Source organism: Hemicordylus capensis, chromosome 3 (genome assembly GCF_027244095.1).
Source record: "Hemicordylus capensis ecotype Gifberg chromosome 3, rHemCap1.1.pri, whole genome shotgun sequence".
Lineage (NCBI taxonomy): Eukaryota > Metazoa > Chordata > Lepidosauria > Squamata > Cordylidae > Hemicordylus > Hemicordylus capensis.
In genome coordinates, this window is record NC_069659.1 from 197,560,907 (window position 1) to 197,578,784 (window position 17,878).

General features: G+C 48.3%; 1 protein-coding gene across 1 annotated transcript; it reads right to left on the reverse strand.

Annotated features, from left to right (window-relative positions):
- Window positions 1-5,133: 5,133 nt before the first annotated feature.
- On the reverse strand, window positions 5,134-7,680 carry LOC128352211 (uncharacterized). Its single transcript, XM_053312578.1, has 5 exons — window positions 7,256-7,680; window positions 6,949-7,074; window positions 6,728-6,769; window positions 6,413-6,643; window positions 5,134-5,446 (listed from the first exon to the last, which is right to left on the reverse strand). The coding sequence occupies exons 1-5, from the start codon at window positions 7,563-7,565 to the stop codon at window positions 5,262-5,264; spliced, it is 894 nt and encodes a 297-aa protein (XP_053168553.1). The 5' UTR covers window positions 7,566-7,680; the 3' UTR covers window positions 5,134-5,261.
- Between the last annotated feature and the right edge of the window lie 10,198 nt (window positions 7,681-17,878).

Consider the following 17,878-nt stretch of genomic DNA (forward strand, 5'->3'; position numbering starts at 1 on the left):
TCTTGCACTCTTGCATTTTCTGTTAGTAGCAAAACATCCCTCTTCCATTCCATCTCCACAACTTCAGAATCCTTGAAATTCCAGTAGGTGGACACATCTTCTAACAAACAGTATTTCATTTCTTTATGAAATTTATATTTTCCCCAGGCATGGTTCACAACTTATTTATTTATTTATTTATTTATTTATAAAAAAACCACTTATGCCCCACTTCTCTAAAGCCTGAGATATTCCAACAGGAAAAACAAAACAAATTTAAATAATAAACCAAAAATAAATGCAAAATCAACTGCAACTCCAAGAAAGGGTCACACCGCTTAATCAGCAGTAGTAGACCTTCTAGGAGATACAAGGTTTACATTATCAAGAATCAGGAGGTGAGAGCACTTACAGTTCCTGTGGGACATCATTCCACAACTCTGGAGTGATTGTAGTAAAGGCCCTGCTCTGCCACAGACACCCTCATTTCATGTAGTGTGGCTATACAGAATGTGGTCAGGAGCTCCTCATATGAGGAGAGACAGTTTCTAAGGCAGTTTTTCCAAAATGTTTTTGTTGCCCGAAGCACACTTTAAAAGGGGGAAAAGGATTGAGAGACACTGCTTCCTGTAGTAAGTGTATATAACAGAACTGTGAGGATGGAACGGCATCCCCCTGGGGTTCCTACTCCTGCTGGCAGCGATAGGTCTGGTGAGTCCTCAAGTAGCAGCAAGGCTCCTGCTCCCAAGCAGGGGAAGTTGCCTGTGCAGTTGGTGTGCAAGCCCCTGACACCAGCATGCACTTCACTGCGGATTTGTGGACAAGCCACAGTGGGAGGCACACTGCTCTCTTGTCAGAGGCGGAGCCTGACCGCTGGCAGCCTGTGTGCTGCCGTGGTGGTGGACCCACTGACCCCGCCCCCTGCATCTGATGTCAGATGCGGGGGCGTGGTCTGGCTCCCGAATGGAGCCTTGAGGCTGCGTTCAGGAGTTGGAGTTTAACTCCCGAAGGGGCTGCACGGCCCCCACTCAGGAGCTAAATCTGCACCCCCGAGTCTGACATCAGATGTGAGGGGTGTGTTGGGGCCACGAGGCATGGCCCCTGATTGGGCACGGCCCAGGTTCTTTGAACCCATTGGCCCGATGCTGGCTCCGCCCCTGTCTCCTGTCTCTCATGGTGCACTGTTATGGGCAGGAGAGTGTGGGGGCATATGCTAGTGGTGTGGCCAGCCCCTTCCATGCAGCAACACCCAGGTGGACTGTGCTTCATGTGGAGATGCTGGACACCAAATACATGGCAGATGAGCTGTCAGTGGCCATGGATTGCCAGGTGAAGGGATGCCTAGATGTCCAGGTATCCAAACCTTCACCAGGGTTCATGGTTACTGACGATGCTGTGAGCATAACCAGGACAACCGAGCAGAATTAGTTTGTGTCCATCAGAGGCATATCTAGGGAAAATAGCACCTAGGGCAAGCAGTGAAATTGCGCCCCTGTCCAAACAGGAATGATGGGACTTGTAGTCAACAATATCTGGAAATCCCTGTTAAAAGGAACACTGTACCATCTAGACATGGTTGTTGATCAAAACCTGAAAACATGAGCCATCTCTGTAAAAGACTTAGAACAACAGTCAGGAGTTATGTGAGGATTCCAAGTGTCATTTTCTCTGTCTCATCTCATGCTTTTTTAAAAACATGGCTTTGTCCTAGAGGATCACCTGCCCAAATAGCCACTAGCAAAATAGGGGAAGAAGAAGGTGGTGGGGGGAGTCTATAAACCAGTGAATGATTCCTGCCAGCCTTTGTCTTGTGATGATTGTTGGCTCATGATGGGGTATATGTGCATTCACCACACTAGTGCTTACTTTGACACCAGGAGGGAGGAGGATACATTAGTTTGCCACACTAGACAGAGGCATTTGCAACAGGAGCAGACAGCCAAGTTCTGCCAGCCCCTGCCAGACTAAAAAATCATTGTAATTTGCCCCTTCCTGTCACAAGCAGTGTGCTGTTCTTTTATTATTGACTGTAACTCTCAGATATCCCAGTCATGGATAGAAAATTCAGGGTCAATTTACAAGAGACACATTTTCTACATGGGAGTTTCTTCTGTGCAGGTGTTGTGCAGAAACCCATATGTAGTGAGCGCCAGGGGCATAGCAAGGTTGGAATGGGCCCAGAGATGAGATTTTAAAATGGGCCCCCAGCCCCTCAAAGTCCAGGGCATCCACACACCCCAGACCCCCAAGGATTTAAGTCTGATATTTCAAAATAAGTATGCTGCCTGGAAATACATTTCACTGAATACACACACGCACACTTCACAATATACAGTGATATACATTGAGTACTATATGTTTGTGCTACTTTTAATGCCTGGAACACACTAGCAACACTAATTATTAAAATGGCCCCCTCGCTGCAGATTAGCAAAGGAGACTTTCAACCATGCAGGGTGAGCCTGTGTTTGTTTTCTCAGAATTCTGAACAAATTCAGTAAAGTTTGATTCCAGGAGGTTTTTCACACGGGGCTTTTAAAGCCCTTTAACACAAATCTCCTCTGGAATGGAGGTGCTGCATTCACATGTTGGCCAGATTTACCCTGAAGTCCCTGCAAGTTATTGGGGAGCAGTTCACACATAAGAAAAATAAAATAGAATAAAACAAAAGCACACACATGCTTCACAGTTCTCACTCAGACCTTCTAGGCTGCAAAACAACTTGAACATACAGTGGTCCCTTGACTTACGTAGTTAATCCGTTCCGAACGGACGTTCGTAAGTTGAAATTTTCGTAGGTCGAAAAGCGCACCCACGGAGGTCTGGAAACACTCGTAAGTCGAGGAAACCGCATCTAAAAATTCGTAAGTCGAGGAAGCCAAATCTAAACTGCTAACTACTTCCGGTCTTTTTTGGCGTTCGTAAGTCGAAAACGTTGGTTGTCGAGTAGTTCGTAGGTCAAGGGACTACTGTAAATGCATTTATGAGTGAATGAATAAATAAATAAATATAATATTGTTCCAGACGTTTTTGTAATTTTCTTCCATGAAACAAGCCACTTATAGGGCTTTTTAGATAGTTTTTGTTTTTAAAGCCAGCAAAGTTTCCACTCTGTTTTAAATTAAATATTCAGACTTCTCAGTCTCCCCTCACCACCACCCATATCAAAGCCGTATGGCAAGTAGATCCCTATATTTGGGGTGGGGGGAGAGTAAACCACAAAAAGGAATTCACAGTACCTGGCAAAAGCTGTGCTGGATGTTCTGGGGAGAGGGTCTGCTGCTGCAGAGAACTCTGCCTGCCTTCTTCTCCCTGGCTTCCTTGGGGCCTGCCAAGTTCAGGCTTCAGGGAGGCCTACATGGAGGCCTCTCTGTAAGCACTGCCCACTCGCTGATCAGCTGAGAGGCGGGGAGAGAAGAGCTGTTGTGCAGTTTGCAGGCCCAGCCCGTGGAGGATCCTAGGCCTCGCAGAAGGCAAGCAGGATGGCAAGTGGCTGAGGGGCCCTGGGGCTGGGGAGGTGGGCAATGGGGTGGGGGTGGCAGGAACTGGCATGGCGTCCTCCCCTCAGTGGTGCCTAGGGCACCTGCCCTGGCTGCCCCACCCCAGTTCCACCCATGATTACTGCATTCATGGACACAGCACTCTTATGCTAAAGTGTTTTTCTAGGTACTAAGCCCAATGTTTCCCATTCACAAGGCACCTTCTGTTGATTCTAATGACTCTTCCCAGTACATGCACAATGAGCATCAAGAGCAAACATGTCTTTGTCCTTGACCATCTTTAAGGGCTCTTAGAGATGGTCAAGAACAGGCATTTGGTCACTGAGCTGTGTAGCTAAGATAGGCTCAAATGCAACGTTTCCTGCATTGCTGTCTTATTTCATAGTCATATCAAATCTAGCATCTGCAGTGACAAGTGTTCCAATTCAGGCTTTCCTTCTCTCTCCTCTTGCAGAAAAATGGCCTGGAGGCTAAAAGTATATTCTCATTGCTGATCCTGCATTTGGGAGGGGGCCTGCTATGTAGAGTGCCTCTTCATTGTCTTTCCCTGAAGTATCAGCAGGGATGGATTGCCCTGGGTGGAGGTCTGGTGCAGAGCTTCCATGATATAGAGGTCCTCTCCTGTCTCTTTGAGTTATTTCCCCCAAGTGTGGATTGCCCATACTTGAGAGATTGCTCATAGCAGGGATGGGATGTCCTGGATGGGGACCCGATGCAGAGTTTGCCTCTTTAGGTCCTTTTCTCTGAGTCTCAGCAGAGATGGAAGGCCCTGGGAGAGGGCTTAATACAGAGGTTGCTTCTTTTGGGTTCTTTCCTTGGAAGATCAGCAGGGATGGAACATCCTCGAAGGGGATCTGATATGGAGGTTGCTTCTTTTGGTTCTTTCCTTGGAAGATCAGCAGGGCCGGAAGGCCTTGGGAGGAGGCAGATATCGATGTTGCCTTTTTTGTTCTCTGTTGGGAGTGTCATGCTCTACAGAGAGCCACCCCCATGGCTTTTCTTCCTGCAAAGGAAATGGGGGGGACACCTCCTAGCTGCTCCCCCAGGGCCAAATAAGTCACTCAGCTCGACTCTTTGCCTGGATCCAAGCCTCCAGCCGCTGCTTTGGCTCTTGGTGGAAAATAAGGGGGCTGGAGAATAACATTTGGCCTCCTTCCCATTTGGAACACTTGGCCTCGTTTCCATTATTCCTGCCACCCAGCAGCCCTGAGTGGTTCACCTAACCCAGGGCTGCACCACTTGGGCCTTCCAGCTGTTGTTGGGTTACAGCTCCCATAGTCCCCAGTCGCACTAACCAAAAGTCAGGGTTGATGGGAACTGTAGTCAAACAGCAGCTGGAGGGCTGGTGTTGTGCAGCCCTGCCCTAAATCAAGCTTCTCCTTCTGCATCACCACTCCATCCTCTTCCACAAGAGGCAGATCCCTCTTCAGGGCCAAAATCAGGCCTCCTAGCCATACATATTGGGGCAGACAAGCTTTGTATAAGCCTCCTGGCAAGGAGCAGTCTATCTTGAGCTACCTCTTGAACTTCTCAGAACATCTCTTGGCCCCAAGGGGACTGGCCATAGAGCCTTTTCTGTGGCTGGGTTTGACCCAAAGACATTTTTACCCAACTCTGCCCAAAGAATATTCAAAGTAAGACAACTTTATTTTCTTTAAAATCAACTTTTTAATTTTTAAGCAGTAAATATGCATGTTCTATTGCTGTTTTATCTCTACATCCTATCCTATTAAAACAAATGTTTAATATTTTTAAAATAAATATGCAGCATTTCATTGCTACCTATGTACTATCTGTCTGTTTTTTGTCTTTCTCTTTTTCCTCATCAACATCCAGCTCCCTTGGAGGAACCAGGATCCCCATAGTGGCTTCCACCCTTGCCAGTCTGCTCCACAGTCTCCGGAGCTGTCCCCTCAGTGCCTTGAGGTTTTGCAAACATTCCTGGCAGCTGTGGAGGTCTCTTTGGCCTTGAAAGAAAGAAAATAAACAGGGTCAAGGGGCCTGTCCTCCACAATACCAGTCCCTGCACTGACTTCTAGTCTCTTTCCATGCCCAGCACAGACTTCTCATCTCTACCTTGAAAACCCACCATGGCTATGCCCCACCCTGTCCCTCTGCACTGATCCTCCCCCCTCCCCCAACTTGCACCCAGTCAGGTTGGTTTTTGCTCCTCCAGCTTCTGTCTTCAGCCCCCTGGAGGTCTCCTGCTCTCTAAAACTACTCTTTTTCTTCTCCCTCGCTGACCCTTGGGTCTAGAACCGCCACTCATGTGGGCTCACGTCTCTCTCCTATCCTTCCAATGCAACCTACCTCCTCTGGGCAGCTTTTGGCTTAATGCCTCAGCAGAGCCAGCTCCATCAGCTTGAACTGAATGCCCCTTATGCTTTCTTTCTCTACCTCACTTCTCTCTCCAAAGCCAAACTTTAGACTGTATGCTCCTGGTGGCCGGGAACCTTTGCCCATGTACATTGACGATGCTATAAGGAGGATTGTGATAAGCACAATTGTATGTCATCCTCCTTGGTTTCTTGTTTCAGCCCAGCTTGAACTCAAAAGGGCTGATATTAGCATTCATATTATTAGCATTCATGAATTTAGTATTCACATTCTGCTCTTCCTCAAGCAGCTCAGGGAGGTATACATGGTTATTTTTTTCCTCCTAACAACCCTAAAAGTTAAGTTAGACTGTGGGACAAGTGACTGGCCCAAAGTCACCCAGCGAGGTTCATGGCTGGATGAGAATTCAAACCGGGGTCTCCCTGGTCCTAAGGTGGTGCAGCTGAAATACATACACATCATTCCCCCGCTTGTCCCACCTCAACTTCCCTCTCCTTCCTCTATTGCTTGCCCATCTCTGTTTTTAGACTATAAGTGTTTTAGATTATAAAACAACAATGAGGATGGAAAAGGGGTGCTGCCTCTGTGAAACTTACGGTCATTCAGCTGATGGAACTGCAAATCCATCAAACTCTGCAGAGTTTCTTTTACATTGCTGAGGTCCGGCTCTAGAGGAGGTGGGGAAGGAGGAGAAGGGGGAGAGGGATGCAGGAGAAAAGAAGAGGTGGAGGTGGAGGGTGGGATGGAGCCAACTTCCAGCGAGGCAGAAAATAATAATGAACTGGACCCAGGGGGGCGGAGACATGCAGCAGGGCCTTCAGGAACATCTGCAAGAGAGAAGAAGCAACAGGTGGTCAGCCACAAACTCTGGCATACTACCACACCCGCCATCACTTGCCCTCACTGCTCACCATGAGAAGCTGTCTGAATTACAGGCATCAGAGCTTGGTCACCTGAAAGACAGAAAACGAAGGAACACTTCAGCAAGCACTGACAACCCACCCACAGGCCTCCCCTCCGAAACTTAGATGCAGACTCAAATCAAACATTTCAACATTCAGGAGAAGGAAACAGAGAGCAAAAGAGCCATTTTTAGCCCAGCAGCAACTTCAGGGGTATGCTCCGAACGCACCTTCCTTTCCCCACCGTTGCAGCCGAACTTCACTGCGGATGAGCCTTGTCCGTGTGTGTCCAATTTGCAGTTTGATGGCCCGGAGAGAACGAGGGAACTGCTGGGAAATGCAGCGAACCCTCATTTCTGCAACAAAGAGAGCAAAAAGGAACAAGTGTTGTATGTTCTGACCAGGCCGAGTGGTGGTGTCTTGCAAAAGGGGGCAGTGCTAGTGCTTGGTCCATCTTCTGGGCTGAGTATCAAAACTCCAGCTGAACTTTGTGCTTGGTGTCTATGCAAAAGGGTTCTGAGGTGCCACAATACTTACGCCGCTGGACATAGTCATGCTTTAATCCTTTGAGGATTTCTACTTCTTGCTCAAGATAATTGTCAGCAGTGGAAGGCTCTGGTAAGGGCTCTGACACAAAAGTTGCTTCTTTTGGAGTGCCAGTGGAGATGGAAGGACCTGGCACTGAGGTTTCCTCATTGACCTCTTCCCCCAGAATGTCATTGGTGATGTGAGGTCCTGGAAGGGATCCTGGCACTGAAGTTGCCTCATTGAGTTCTCCCTCCAGAATATCAGTGTGGACGCGAGGTCCTGGAAGAGATCCTGGCATTGAGTTTTCCTCATTGAGCATTTCTTCCAGAATATCAGTGGAAATGTGAGGTCCTGAAAGGGATCCTGGCACTGAGGTTGCTTCATTGAGCTCTTTCCCCAGAATGTCAGTGGGTACACGAAGTCCTGGAAGGAGTCCTGGCACTAAGGTTGCTTCATTGGGCTCTCCCCCCAGAATGTCATTGGTGATGCAAGGTCCTGGAAGGGATCCTGGCACCGACGTTTCCTCATTGAGCTCTTCCTCCAGAATATCTGTGGGGATGCGAGGTTCTGGAAGGGATCCTAGCATTGAAGTTTCCTCATTGAGCTCTTTCCCCAGAATGTCAGTGGGGACATGAAGTCCTGGAAGGGGTCCTGGCACCAAGGTTGCCTCATTGGGCTCTTCCCCCAGAGGGTCCCCCAGAACATGGTGCAACATGGGTCCCCCAGGACATGGAGCAACATGGGTCGGATTTCTGGGATGACCTAAAAGAGAGGAAATAAAGCAGGAATCTGGAAATGAGGATGGCCCATAGCCCTGATAGAAATTGCCTCCCCTTTCTGCCTAGGTTAACCAGCTGGGATGCAGCCTGGGATTGTGGGTGAGGTGGTCCACCCAAGGAAACAAGCAAGGGATGAAGAGGAATACATTGCCTAGCACTGGCAAGACAGCCCTCACCAACTACACTTCAGAAGGGAGTGCAATGGCCAGGCTCTATCTGCTGAACATACCAATGCAGCTGCCTTCTACCAAGTCATACCCCTGGCTCACTTTGCCCTACTCTGGCTGACAGCCGCTCTTGGGCAGAAGCCTTTTCCTAGCTAGCTAAAATCCTTTAACAGAAGACGAAGAAGACTCAACCCAAGACCTTGTGCATGCAAAACACTTGTTCCACTACTGGACTATGGGCCCTCCCATACCTGTGAGGAAAGAGGCTTCTCCTTTGAGCAGAGTGAGAGCTGATGGTTCAGATGGACTAAACAATGCATTTGCTCTCTGGCTGAAGCAACAACCCCCAGTTACAGCCTTTTGACCTATGTGCGCGGGTAGGGGTGGGGCTTGAAAATCTGCCTGGATGGCATAAGCAGGAAGCATAGCTATGATCTGAGGAATGCAGGCCCAGCTCCGAGGGGCAGAAAACTGGGATCAGAGAAAGAAAGAGTCTCTTTGGACTGATCTCAGAGCTCATTGGCCAGGAAATGTTGCCCTTGTTTGCAGGTGATCCTCCATTTCCATCTTGACCCATGTAATTGTCAAAAAAAGAGATGCTTTGGAAACAAGACACCAGCATTCTTTAGCTTCCTCTTCTCCAAGGCAGGGGGAACAAGGCCCAGAGGATGTCTTGGGGCTGGGTATGGGCAAAAGGTTCTTACAGGGCTTTTCCAGAAGTGCACCACCTCCAAGGGAGAATTACCAAACCTGCCTGCCTGCTGCCACAGCCCTTTCCCCATCTTCTCCTAGAAGGGAGGGTACCCAGATATGACTTGCCTGGGCCCCCTGGTCTCCTCCAACACCTTTGGCTGCAACAAGTGCCAGCAGCAAAGGATAGAGGTGGATGAACCTGCCCTCCTGCCATTCATCCATCAGATGGACGTCTGCCTATCTCTCTCCATTGTCAAAGTGAAACAGGTCTCCAAGGAGACACTCCCTGGGGGGTTGAGGAGCCCTGAGAAGAAGCATGCACTCTCGTCATCCACTTACCAGACTGTGCCCCCTCTTCATCTTCATCCCTGCAGAGATAAGGAGAAACATTCTTAGTAGCGAATCACAGGAAATTGAGGGGTCCCCCCAGTAATCCGAGGGGGTGCTGTGCCATCCCAAGCATGCCCTCACCCATAATACTTCTAGAAGGCCCAGCTAATTTTGGATGATTCAATACTTGGGAGCAGTGAAAGTAATTGCTATTGAAAGTCACTCACTACATTTTGCTCAGATTGTTTTCACTTGGGGATTGACTGGTTGACAGGGCGGGGGGCAGACCCACTCTCGTAGTTTATAGATATGAGGCCAGCTTTCCCACCCCTCTCCAGAGAAGATTTTCAACTTTTTAGAAAGCCCCCCCCAAAAGGGGGACACTTCAGCTAAAAGAACATACATACTGTTTTGGTTTTTAAAATTTGAATAAGAGGGTTTAAATTTGTGACAACTCGAATCCCTGCCTGTATGTTCCCCAGACTATGGGAAACACATATATAGGAGCGATATAGGAAGCGATATAGGAAGATACAGCAGCGATATAGGAAGATGCTGAAAGGCATCATCTCATACTGCGTGAGAGATGGCAATGGTAAACCCCTCCTGTATTCTACCAAAGGCAACCACAGGACTCTATGGTCACCAGGAGTTGACACCGACTCGATGGCACACTTTTACCTGGGTTTGGGCTATGTCTGAACAACCCCCTCCACACGCATCCCTTCAGATGGCCACACCAGAGCCAAAAGCATTAAGAGGAGTCAAGAGGGAAAAAAGCAACTCACTTTGGTTCTGCCTCTGGGTGAGACCTGTGGGAACATGAAAGAAGAAAAGGTTAGGCATGTTCTTGGAAATAACATGGGGGTTTGGGGGGGGCAGCTTTTGAAGTCAACTTCAACTGGTGGGCAGGATTCCCCCCCCCCAAAAAAAAACAACCCGTGGGCCCACAGGGGCCAGCCAGTAGCTCCTGGGTGCTACAGTTTCACAGGTCTAGGACCTGTAAGCTTAAGAAATACAGTGGAAATCAGCCCAGCAAGTGACCTTCGAGGGCCACCTGCATTTCAAGGAGAAGCTGTGTGGTGTGAATACTGGTGGTGAACTTGTGACCACTGAAGTTCACATAGAGAGCGCAATGGCATGTAAAACAATGGAAGGGCATCTTTAAAAATCAAGTCCAGGCAGCCATTAGATTTTGCTTCCCCATCATGCCGGAGACTTACCTACAGTTCACCCATGACCAGCAGCCACCCATTCTGACAGCTAAGATGATAAGCTGATGATAAACTGACAGCCAAAGACAGCCAGCTTATCAAAGATGCTGCAGCTTATCTAGAATGCTGCCAGGTGAGCCTCCTGCAGAATCCTCGCAGGTCTCCAAGGGGAACCATGACAGCAGAATTCTGTGGCTATTGTGAGATCGCAAGATCAGTTACTGGCCATGCTGGTTCTGGTTTGAATCCAAACACTGTCTTGGTTGTCAGCTCAAAGTGTCAAAGCACCAGGGGAGAGTCACCCCTGTCCTGCCTTCCCTGCTCCCCACATGTTTTCCACCTAATCACTTGCTGAAGTCCCTTAGCTAGGAAATCCCTCTGCATCACATTTAGCACTAAGGCCCGACTCTGTTCAGAATACACAAAAAAGAAAGCCAATTTACTTGTGGAACTAGGTGTGGTGATGATCCCTGGCTTAGATGGGTTTGAAAGGGGGTTAGAAACATTCATGGAGGAGGAGAGGCCCCTCTGTGGCGATTTGTCAGGATGGCTATAGAGAACCTCCAGGTACACAGGCTGAATCCCAGATGCTGGGGACATGCAGTGGGTGTGGCTGTTGCCTTTGCACTCTTTCATGAGTTACAGAGGACTCAGATGTTACAGAGGACTCATGCAGGTTTATTATAAACCTGCACTAGCAGTGGCTGCAGTCCACCCCTATCCACAAGCATCCCCTTCCTTCAGCATTTGCTAACAGAAGGGAAAAGGCATATGAATAGAGAGTGACAGAGAGGGAAGGAGGGGGAAATGAGAAGGACAAAGAAGAGGGGAAGCAAGAAAAATGATGGTGCCTCACAAAGAATGAGTGAGAGAAACAGAAGGCTGTAATGTACTTTTTATATAAGGTTATGAAATGGAAAACAAACAATATTCAATATCTTGCCCCCCCACCCTGTTACATCTTCGGAAACAACCTACAGTATGTCCTTATTAAACTCCATAGGCCCAACTGCACAACATCTTAGTTTCCACTGCACTTTTTTTTTAAATGCACTGCATAGAATGCACCCAGCTGCACATCAAAATGAACCTTGGACTAAGGGACCGCCTATTTGGCCTCCCCAAAGACCCACCATGGCAGCTCATGGCCCCACAGTGGATGGATGAATCCTCCCAAGGATGCTACTCTTACATTTTTAGGGGATAGGCCAGGAGCATTCTAGCTATTGCTCCCTTATAGCTATTATTTTTGCCACTGTTTTAAAACCACATGTTGTTGTTGTTGGAAGTGCTTTTGCTTAATGTCTTGCTGACATTCTGTCAGCTGGTATGTATCCTTCACTTCCTGCCCCTCTGGCTGCTGCTGCCACCAACAGCACTGCAATTACTCTCCAGTATATTGTTTTATCAGTCACCTTAAGTGACGCAGTGGGGAATGCTTGACTAACAAGCAGAAGATTGTCGGTTCGAATCTCCACTGGTACTATATTGGGCAGCAGTGATATAGGAAAGTGCTGAAAGGCATTGTCTCATACTGAACAGAAGGAGGCAATGGTAAGCCCCTCCTGTATTCTACCAAAAGAAAACTACAGGGCTCTGTGGGTGCCAGGAGTCGAAATGCCCAATATAGGTGTTTACTATAGTCTGGGAAACAGAGCAGTGGGGATTTGAACTGGCATTCTTCTGCTTGTTAGTCAAGCATTTCCCCTCTGCACCACTTAAGGCGGTGTAGTCACTATAACCGGGCTCCATTTGGCACTACGGTCGGTCAGAAAGCTTTCCCACTGGGGAAAACCAGGAGACAGCCCACCGGGAGCTTTCATAACACATTGTTTACATGGGTTGAGAGATTTTGTCCAATAAAGACTGTTGTTTTTGGTAGGTTGCGGTGGGCAGTCATGTTAAAGAACTCAAGTTGGTTTGAAAAGTTTTATAGTTGGTTATGTTTGTGTGATATTAGGGTTGTTTTGACTGCTAGTTTTAACGCAAGTATTAGGCCCAAGACTGTAACAATTATTGTGGAGAACTTTGTTATGGGGGCTATAGTTATTGTTGTGGTTTGGTTGGTTGAATTGTTAGTGAAATCAAAAGGCCTGCTGCAGTGCTTCTTACCAGAGGCATAACTAGGGAAAACGGTGCCCGGGGCAAGCACTGAAATGGCGCCCCCCCGCCCCCCCAACATACTACATTATACTTAGGTTTTTCCTCACAAGCGCCCGCCGCCGCTGCCAAGCCAGGCCACTGACTGGCTGCCAGGCACCAGCAAAGCAATGGGGGGGGGGGCCGCGGGCGGCGTGGGCGGCGCGGAAGGGACCGCTCGTGGGGGAGGGGGCGCCGATGCGCTCCCTTGACTGCTGCAGCACTGCTGCACTGAGCAGGAAACATTTGTATTAAAAAAAAATTAAAAAATTTTTTTGTCATGGCAGCGCCCCCCACGTGACCAGAAAAGATGGCGCCCGGGGCACGTGCCCCCCCTGCCCCCCCTATAGTTACACCTCTGCTTCTTACCTTAGCAACAAAAGAATGCAGGATATACATAGAATACAATATGTTCAATTATACATACATATTCACCCAGTATGTAGGGTGGAGGGGAGTGGGGGAGGAATATAGGTAGTTGCGGGGGGGGTAAGTAAAAAGTCAGCGGGGGGGGGAGACAGGAGAAAGCTCACCAGCTGAAGCTTTCTCCGCAGTGCTTATGTTGCTTTTGTTTTTTTAGGGAGGAAAGGTTTTAGCAATGCCCCACTTGCAGATCCACCCTCCATCATTGGCACCACCCACTTTGGCTCCACCCACCACTTGACCTGCATGTCGCTCACCCAATCTCAGGAGTCCCCCATGTCTACAGTGGCTGGCAGTGGCACTAATCTAACTGGCTGACATACTGCGCAATGCCTTGTAATGGAACGTGTGCATAGTTGCGTGAGAGTGCAGTTGTGCAAAACACAAGAATTGCACAAATGCAATTACATGGCAGAAGGCCATTAATTCCAATGGCCATTCATCGCACAACTGCATTTGCACAATTGTTGCATTTTGTGCTTATGCAACTGCACACACATTCCATTACAAGGCAGGTGGAATATTGCACAGTATTTCAGCCACTGTAATTATAGACAACTCATCAAACATGGTAACTTTTGGCTCTGGGTGTGAATGCATTAAAAATACATCTAGACAGCAAAACAGGGCTCAGATGGGTATCACGGTGTGGCTAAAGATACACATCGGCATAACTGATGACCATGGAAGGCTTTGTACACACCTCTCTTTCTGGATCAGGGCCATCGACTTTTAAGGGTTGTGCCATTCCTCACCCTCATTCATAGTGAAATGTAAATGTCCATGAGTTACTGCGAGCAATGACATGACTTTTAAAAGGTAGGCAGCACAATCCTGTGCATGTTTATTTAAAAGTATGTCCAGAGTTGTAGGGAGTCTCCCAGTGGCCCGGGGACAAAGTTCTTTTGAGGGGTCCCCATGCCAGCACCAAAGCCACACCCCCTATTTTCCAGCCTCGCCACTGCACTTCCCCCTCTAAATTTATCTGTGGGTGGGCTTCTCAGTGCTCTGGCTTCTCTCCCCGCTAGCGCTGTGTGGGTTGGACGGTGATGCAGGGGGAGGGGGCTGCTTTCGTGCCCATTTGTAGGCATCTGCTTGGCCCCCGCCGGGGGCTGACCCCTGTGCATTTCGGCCAAAGCAGACCCCTGGGTGGGGGCATGCTCCTCCCATGGATTGGTGGGGAGTGCTTCTCTTCTTCCATCACTATCCCTACAGATGTGCCTTGATCTGGGCTCTTCCTAGTTCTCAGCACTGCCGCTCAGTTATGGAAGGAAAAGGGGGGAATGTAACACGCACACCCATTTTAGCCGTCCTGTCTAACCACTCCCTACCAAGCAGCTGAGTGTCCGTTCTGTCGTCCTTTCGTATTTCCCTCCCAGCCCCACTTGCTGCAGGGAAGAAAAGCCTGGCTTGGCTATTCCAGGACAGCTCAGCCTGGCTGGGAAAGCAAAGCAAGCATCGCTGTCTCTCTCCCAGGCAGCCAGAGATGCTCCAGAGAGCAGGAGCTGCGTTTACACACACAGCAGGCTGCTGGTGTCCTGGGGAAGGAGAGCCAGCCGGGGGAGGCGAGGTGAGTGGCAGGGTGCTTGGTGAGGGACACTTACTGAGGCAGTGTCCAGATGGCACAGCATGCAACACTCTCCCTACTCAATGGGGAGGCCTGTGTGCCGGCCACGGAGGGGGAAGGGGCCCCCGCCACCACCACTACCAACAACATCAAGGGGAAATAGGAAATGGCAGAGCAGGGATGCACAGGAGCAGGATGGTGGGGCCCTTGTGGGCTCCTTGACTCTCCGGGCCCAGGGACATTTGCACCCCCTCATCCAATGGACGTTATGCCCATAAGTATGTCCCACTGTGCTCAGTGGGGTTTATTCCCAGAAAAGTGAACTTGGATTCCAGATTCAGGCATTTAATTGTAATGTAGTACGTTAATTGTAATTTGTCATCTCTTTGTACAGTTTGTTGTATACATTTCTCTGGAATTGTAATATAAGAGTTGCAAAAAAATTCTGAATGGATATGGGGAAAGGGAGGTGGAAGCTATTTAAAATCCCTATACCAACTTTCAACTAGAAACAGTGACTCACTCACATGCTGCATTCCAACCAATTTCACCTCAGAATATGGTGGGACCTGGAAGAGGGCCTCCTCACAGGATAGCAATGGTAGAGCGGACGGGTGCCGAGTAAGGTGGTCCTTTGCCTTCAAGAGGCAAAGTAGGTCACAGGAGGCTCAGGATGAGACTGGATTGCAGGTTAGGGCTGGAGCCAGAGTTGGAGGCAGGAGAGGCCAGAGGAAGCTGCAGGCTGGAAATCAGAGCGCAAAGCAGGAGATGGGGCTCGGAGGCTGAAGCAAGGGCCAAGACGGAAAGCAGAAGCAGAGGGCTGGAGCAAAAACCTGGAGCTGGGTCTGCAATGAACTCCCAGTTCCGAGCTATTGCATAGGTGAAAACGAGGCTGAGGCTGAAGCATGAATATAGTGGCGGCAACCCAACCCTTCCTAATTCTAGCTCAGTCCCCATCTAGGGCATGCACCAGAGCTTGTTTCCTCCTTCCAAGTAGGCCCACTGGAAAGGAACCCCTGGGCAACCAGGCGACCCCTTCACTGCTATTTCTGGAGTGCTATTCTAATTTGTTGTCATAACTGTTCCTGGAGCCCTAGGCATGATGGAGGAGAGTCCAGAGCTGGAGCAGGGGTCTAGATTTGACTGCTGGGTCACCCAAGACCCCACACTGCTCAGAAAGAATGTCTGCAAAAGGGCCAAGCTCCAGCTTGGTAGTAACCATAGGATCCTCAGTGCTGAAAAGGAGAAGACCATGTCATGGTCCAAGAGCAAGTATGGCTGGATCCTGACAGTAAGTACTCTGGGCCCAAATGAGGACTGATAACTTTGGAAGGGAATCATATTGTGTGAGCAGCACAGAAGGCAACTAGTTATTTCAAAACCAATAAGGGATAAGAGTCAGTACTCCATGGGGGTGTATGTATTAAAGATATGCATCAAGCATGCTTTCCCTCCTACCACTGCTTGTTTCTTAATCTTCCTTTCTCACATATCTATTAGGCTTGTGCAAACAGGTTCGATGTCGAATAGGTTCAACCTGTTCAGTTCAAGAATCAGATATCAAACCGAACCCTCCCCCCCCATTCAGTTTGCTACCAGACCCCATGGCCATTTTGGGGGGGATGGGGTTCGTGACTTTACAAAAATAACCATGACTCAGCCACGTAAAGGCCCATTTGGCATGGGCAACAGAAGACAGGCCCGAAACAGGCTGAAGACCGCCCGAACCGGCCCAGGTGATTTGTACATAAATGGAGGCTGACATGGGGGAGGGGGAACTTCTGGAGACACCCCCCACCCCCACCCCATGGCTGAATCTAAGCCCCTGGACTGGGTGGCAGTAAGTAAAATCTAATTTTTAAAAGTTTTTTTAAAATTTAATCTCATGAATCCCCTAAACTGAACCAAACCAGGGAGGGTGTTCGGTCCATCCACTGTGTGGCACACACTCTGAACCTGGTTGTGCAGGATGTGCTTGGCACTTCCGGGGCTGCAACCAGGTGAGACACCCCCCTGCTGCCATGGCTGCTTTTGTGGAGAAGTGCCACAAGACAGCAGCTTACTTTCACTGGAGTGAAAGGAGAGGCAGCTTGAGCTAGGCTTACCTGAACACCTGATCCCTCAGAATTTTCTGACCTGGTGAAAACTCACCTTTCTCTTGCTCCAGCGCCTGCACGAGCAAGAGCTGGCCATCAGGCAACAAGGTGCATCATATGTCGCAATGGACCACACAGTAAGAGTGGTGCATTGGCGGAATCCTCCAGGAGTCGGGCACTCAAGGCACCTCACTCTGTGTGTGCTCACCTTTTGACCCCACCCTGACACACACACCTTTTTTTCTTTGTGGGGGCAAAGCTGCTGCATGATTTTTTTTGTTATGCACTATAAAATAAAATAAAATATAGAAGTTCTTACAAAATAAAATAGAAGTTCTGATATGTCTCCTTGACCTTATGTAATTTCAGTGGAGCAGATTTGTCAGTAGCTCCCTTGACAACAGGGTTAGGAGAGCGAGCACTCTCCTAACCCCGTGTGAACAATACAAAAACTGAGGTCTGGAGGCTCATAATAGCTCAAATAAGATCATTGTAAAACATACGTTCATCAGTTTTGTGTACTGATATATATTTTAATATATTTAAATATTTAAATATATTTAATATTTAAATATATTTAATATTTAATATGTTAATGTAATATAAATATATTTTAAATATTTTTTCTTTGCTTAGTATAAATAAATTAAGGAATTCACTACAGCAAGGTGTGAGGAGGGTGTCTCGCATTGATGGCTTTACAAAAATGGGTTAGATAGATTCACAGAGAAGAGTTTTGTTAATGGATATTAGTCTCTTTAATAAGATCTCTTGTACAGAAGCAGTATACCTGCCAATGAAGAAAAACAACCAGGAATACAATGCATCTCACCTTTACCCTCTGCTCTTGAGCGTCTCAGATACATCTTTGTAGCTTTTATAGAATTATGAAGGGCTGTAGGGGTGGGAGAGTCAAATGCTTCCTGATCACACTGAACATCTTAAACCTATAGAAGTCAGATTTGTTTACCAGGAGGCTTTACAGACAGGGCTTCTACCCCAAATCTCCTTCGGGAGAGAGCGTGTGCATTCACACACCAGCCAAACTTACCCCAAAGTCCCTTTGAGATCCTTGGACCCACTCCACACTCAAGTCTTGCAAATCCTAGCTTATCTCGAGGTATTTCTCTCTCTCTCTGTGCCCACCCCCACATTGGCTAGAAGGAAAACACAATGTGAACTTGCATCAAAACAAAACCCAAGAGCAGAGGGGAGGGTCTGCTT

Excerpts from the sequence above, each read along its gene's own strand:
- LOC128352211 (XM_053312578.1), bottom strand. The coding sequence starts at position 7,565 with ATGCTCAATGAGGAAAACTCAATGCCAGGATCTCTTCCAGGACCTCGC. Across the intron at positions 6,770-6,948 it reads GCAACGGTGGGGAAAGGAAG|GTGACCAAGCTCTGATGCCT; the intron begins GTGCGTTCGGAG and ends TCTGTCTTTCAG. Across the intron at positions 6,644-6,727 it reads AATTCAGACAGCTTCTCATG|ATGTTCCTGAAGGCCCTGCT; the intron begins GTGAGCAGTGAG and ends TCTCTCTTGCAG.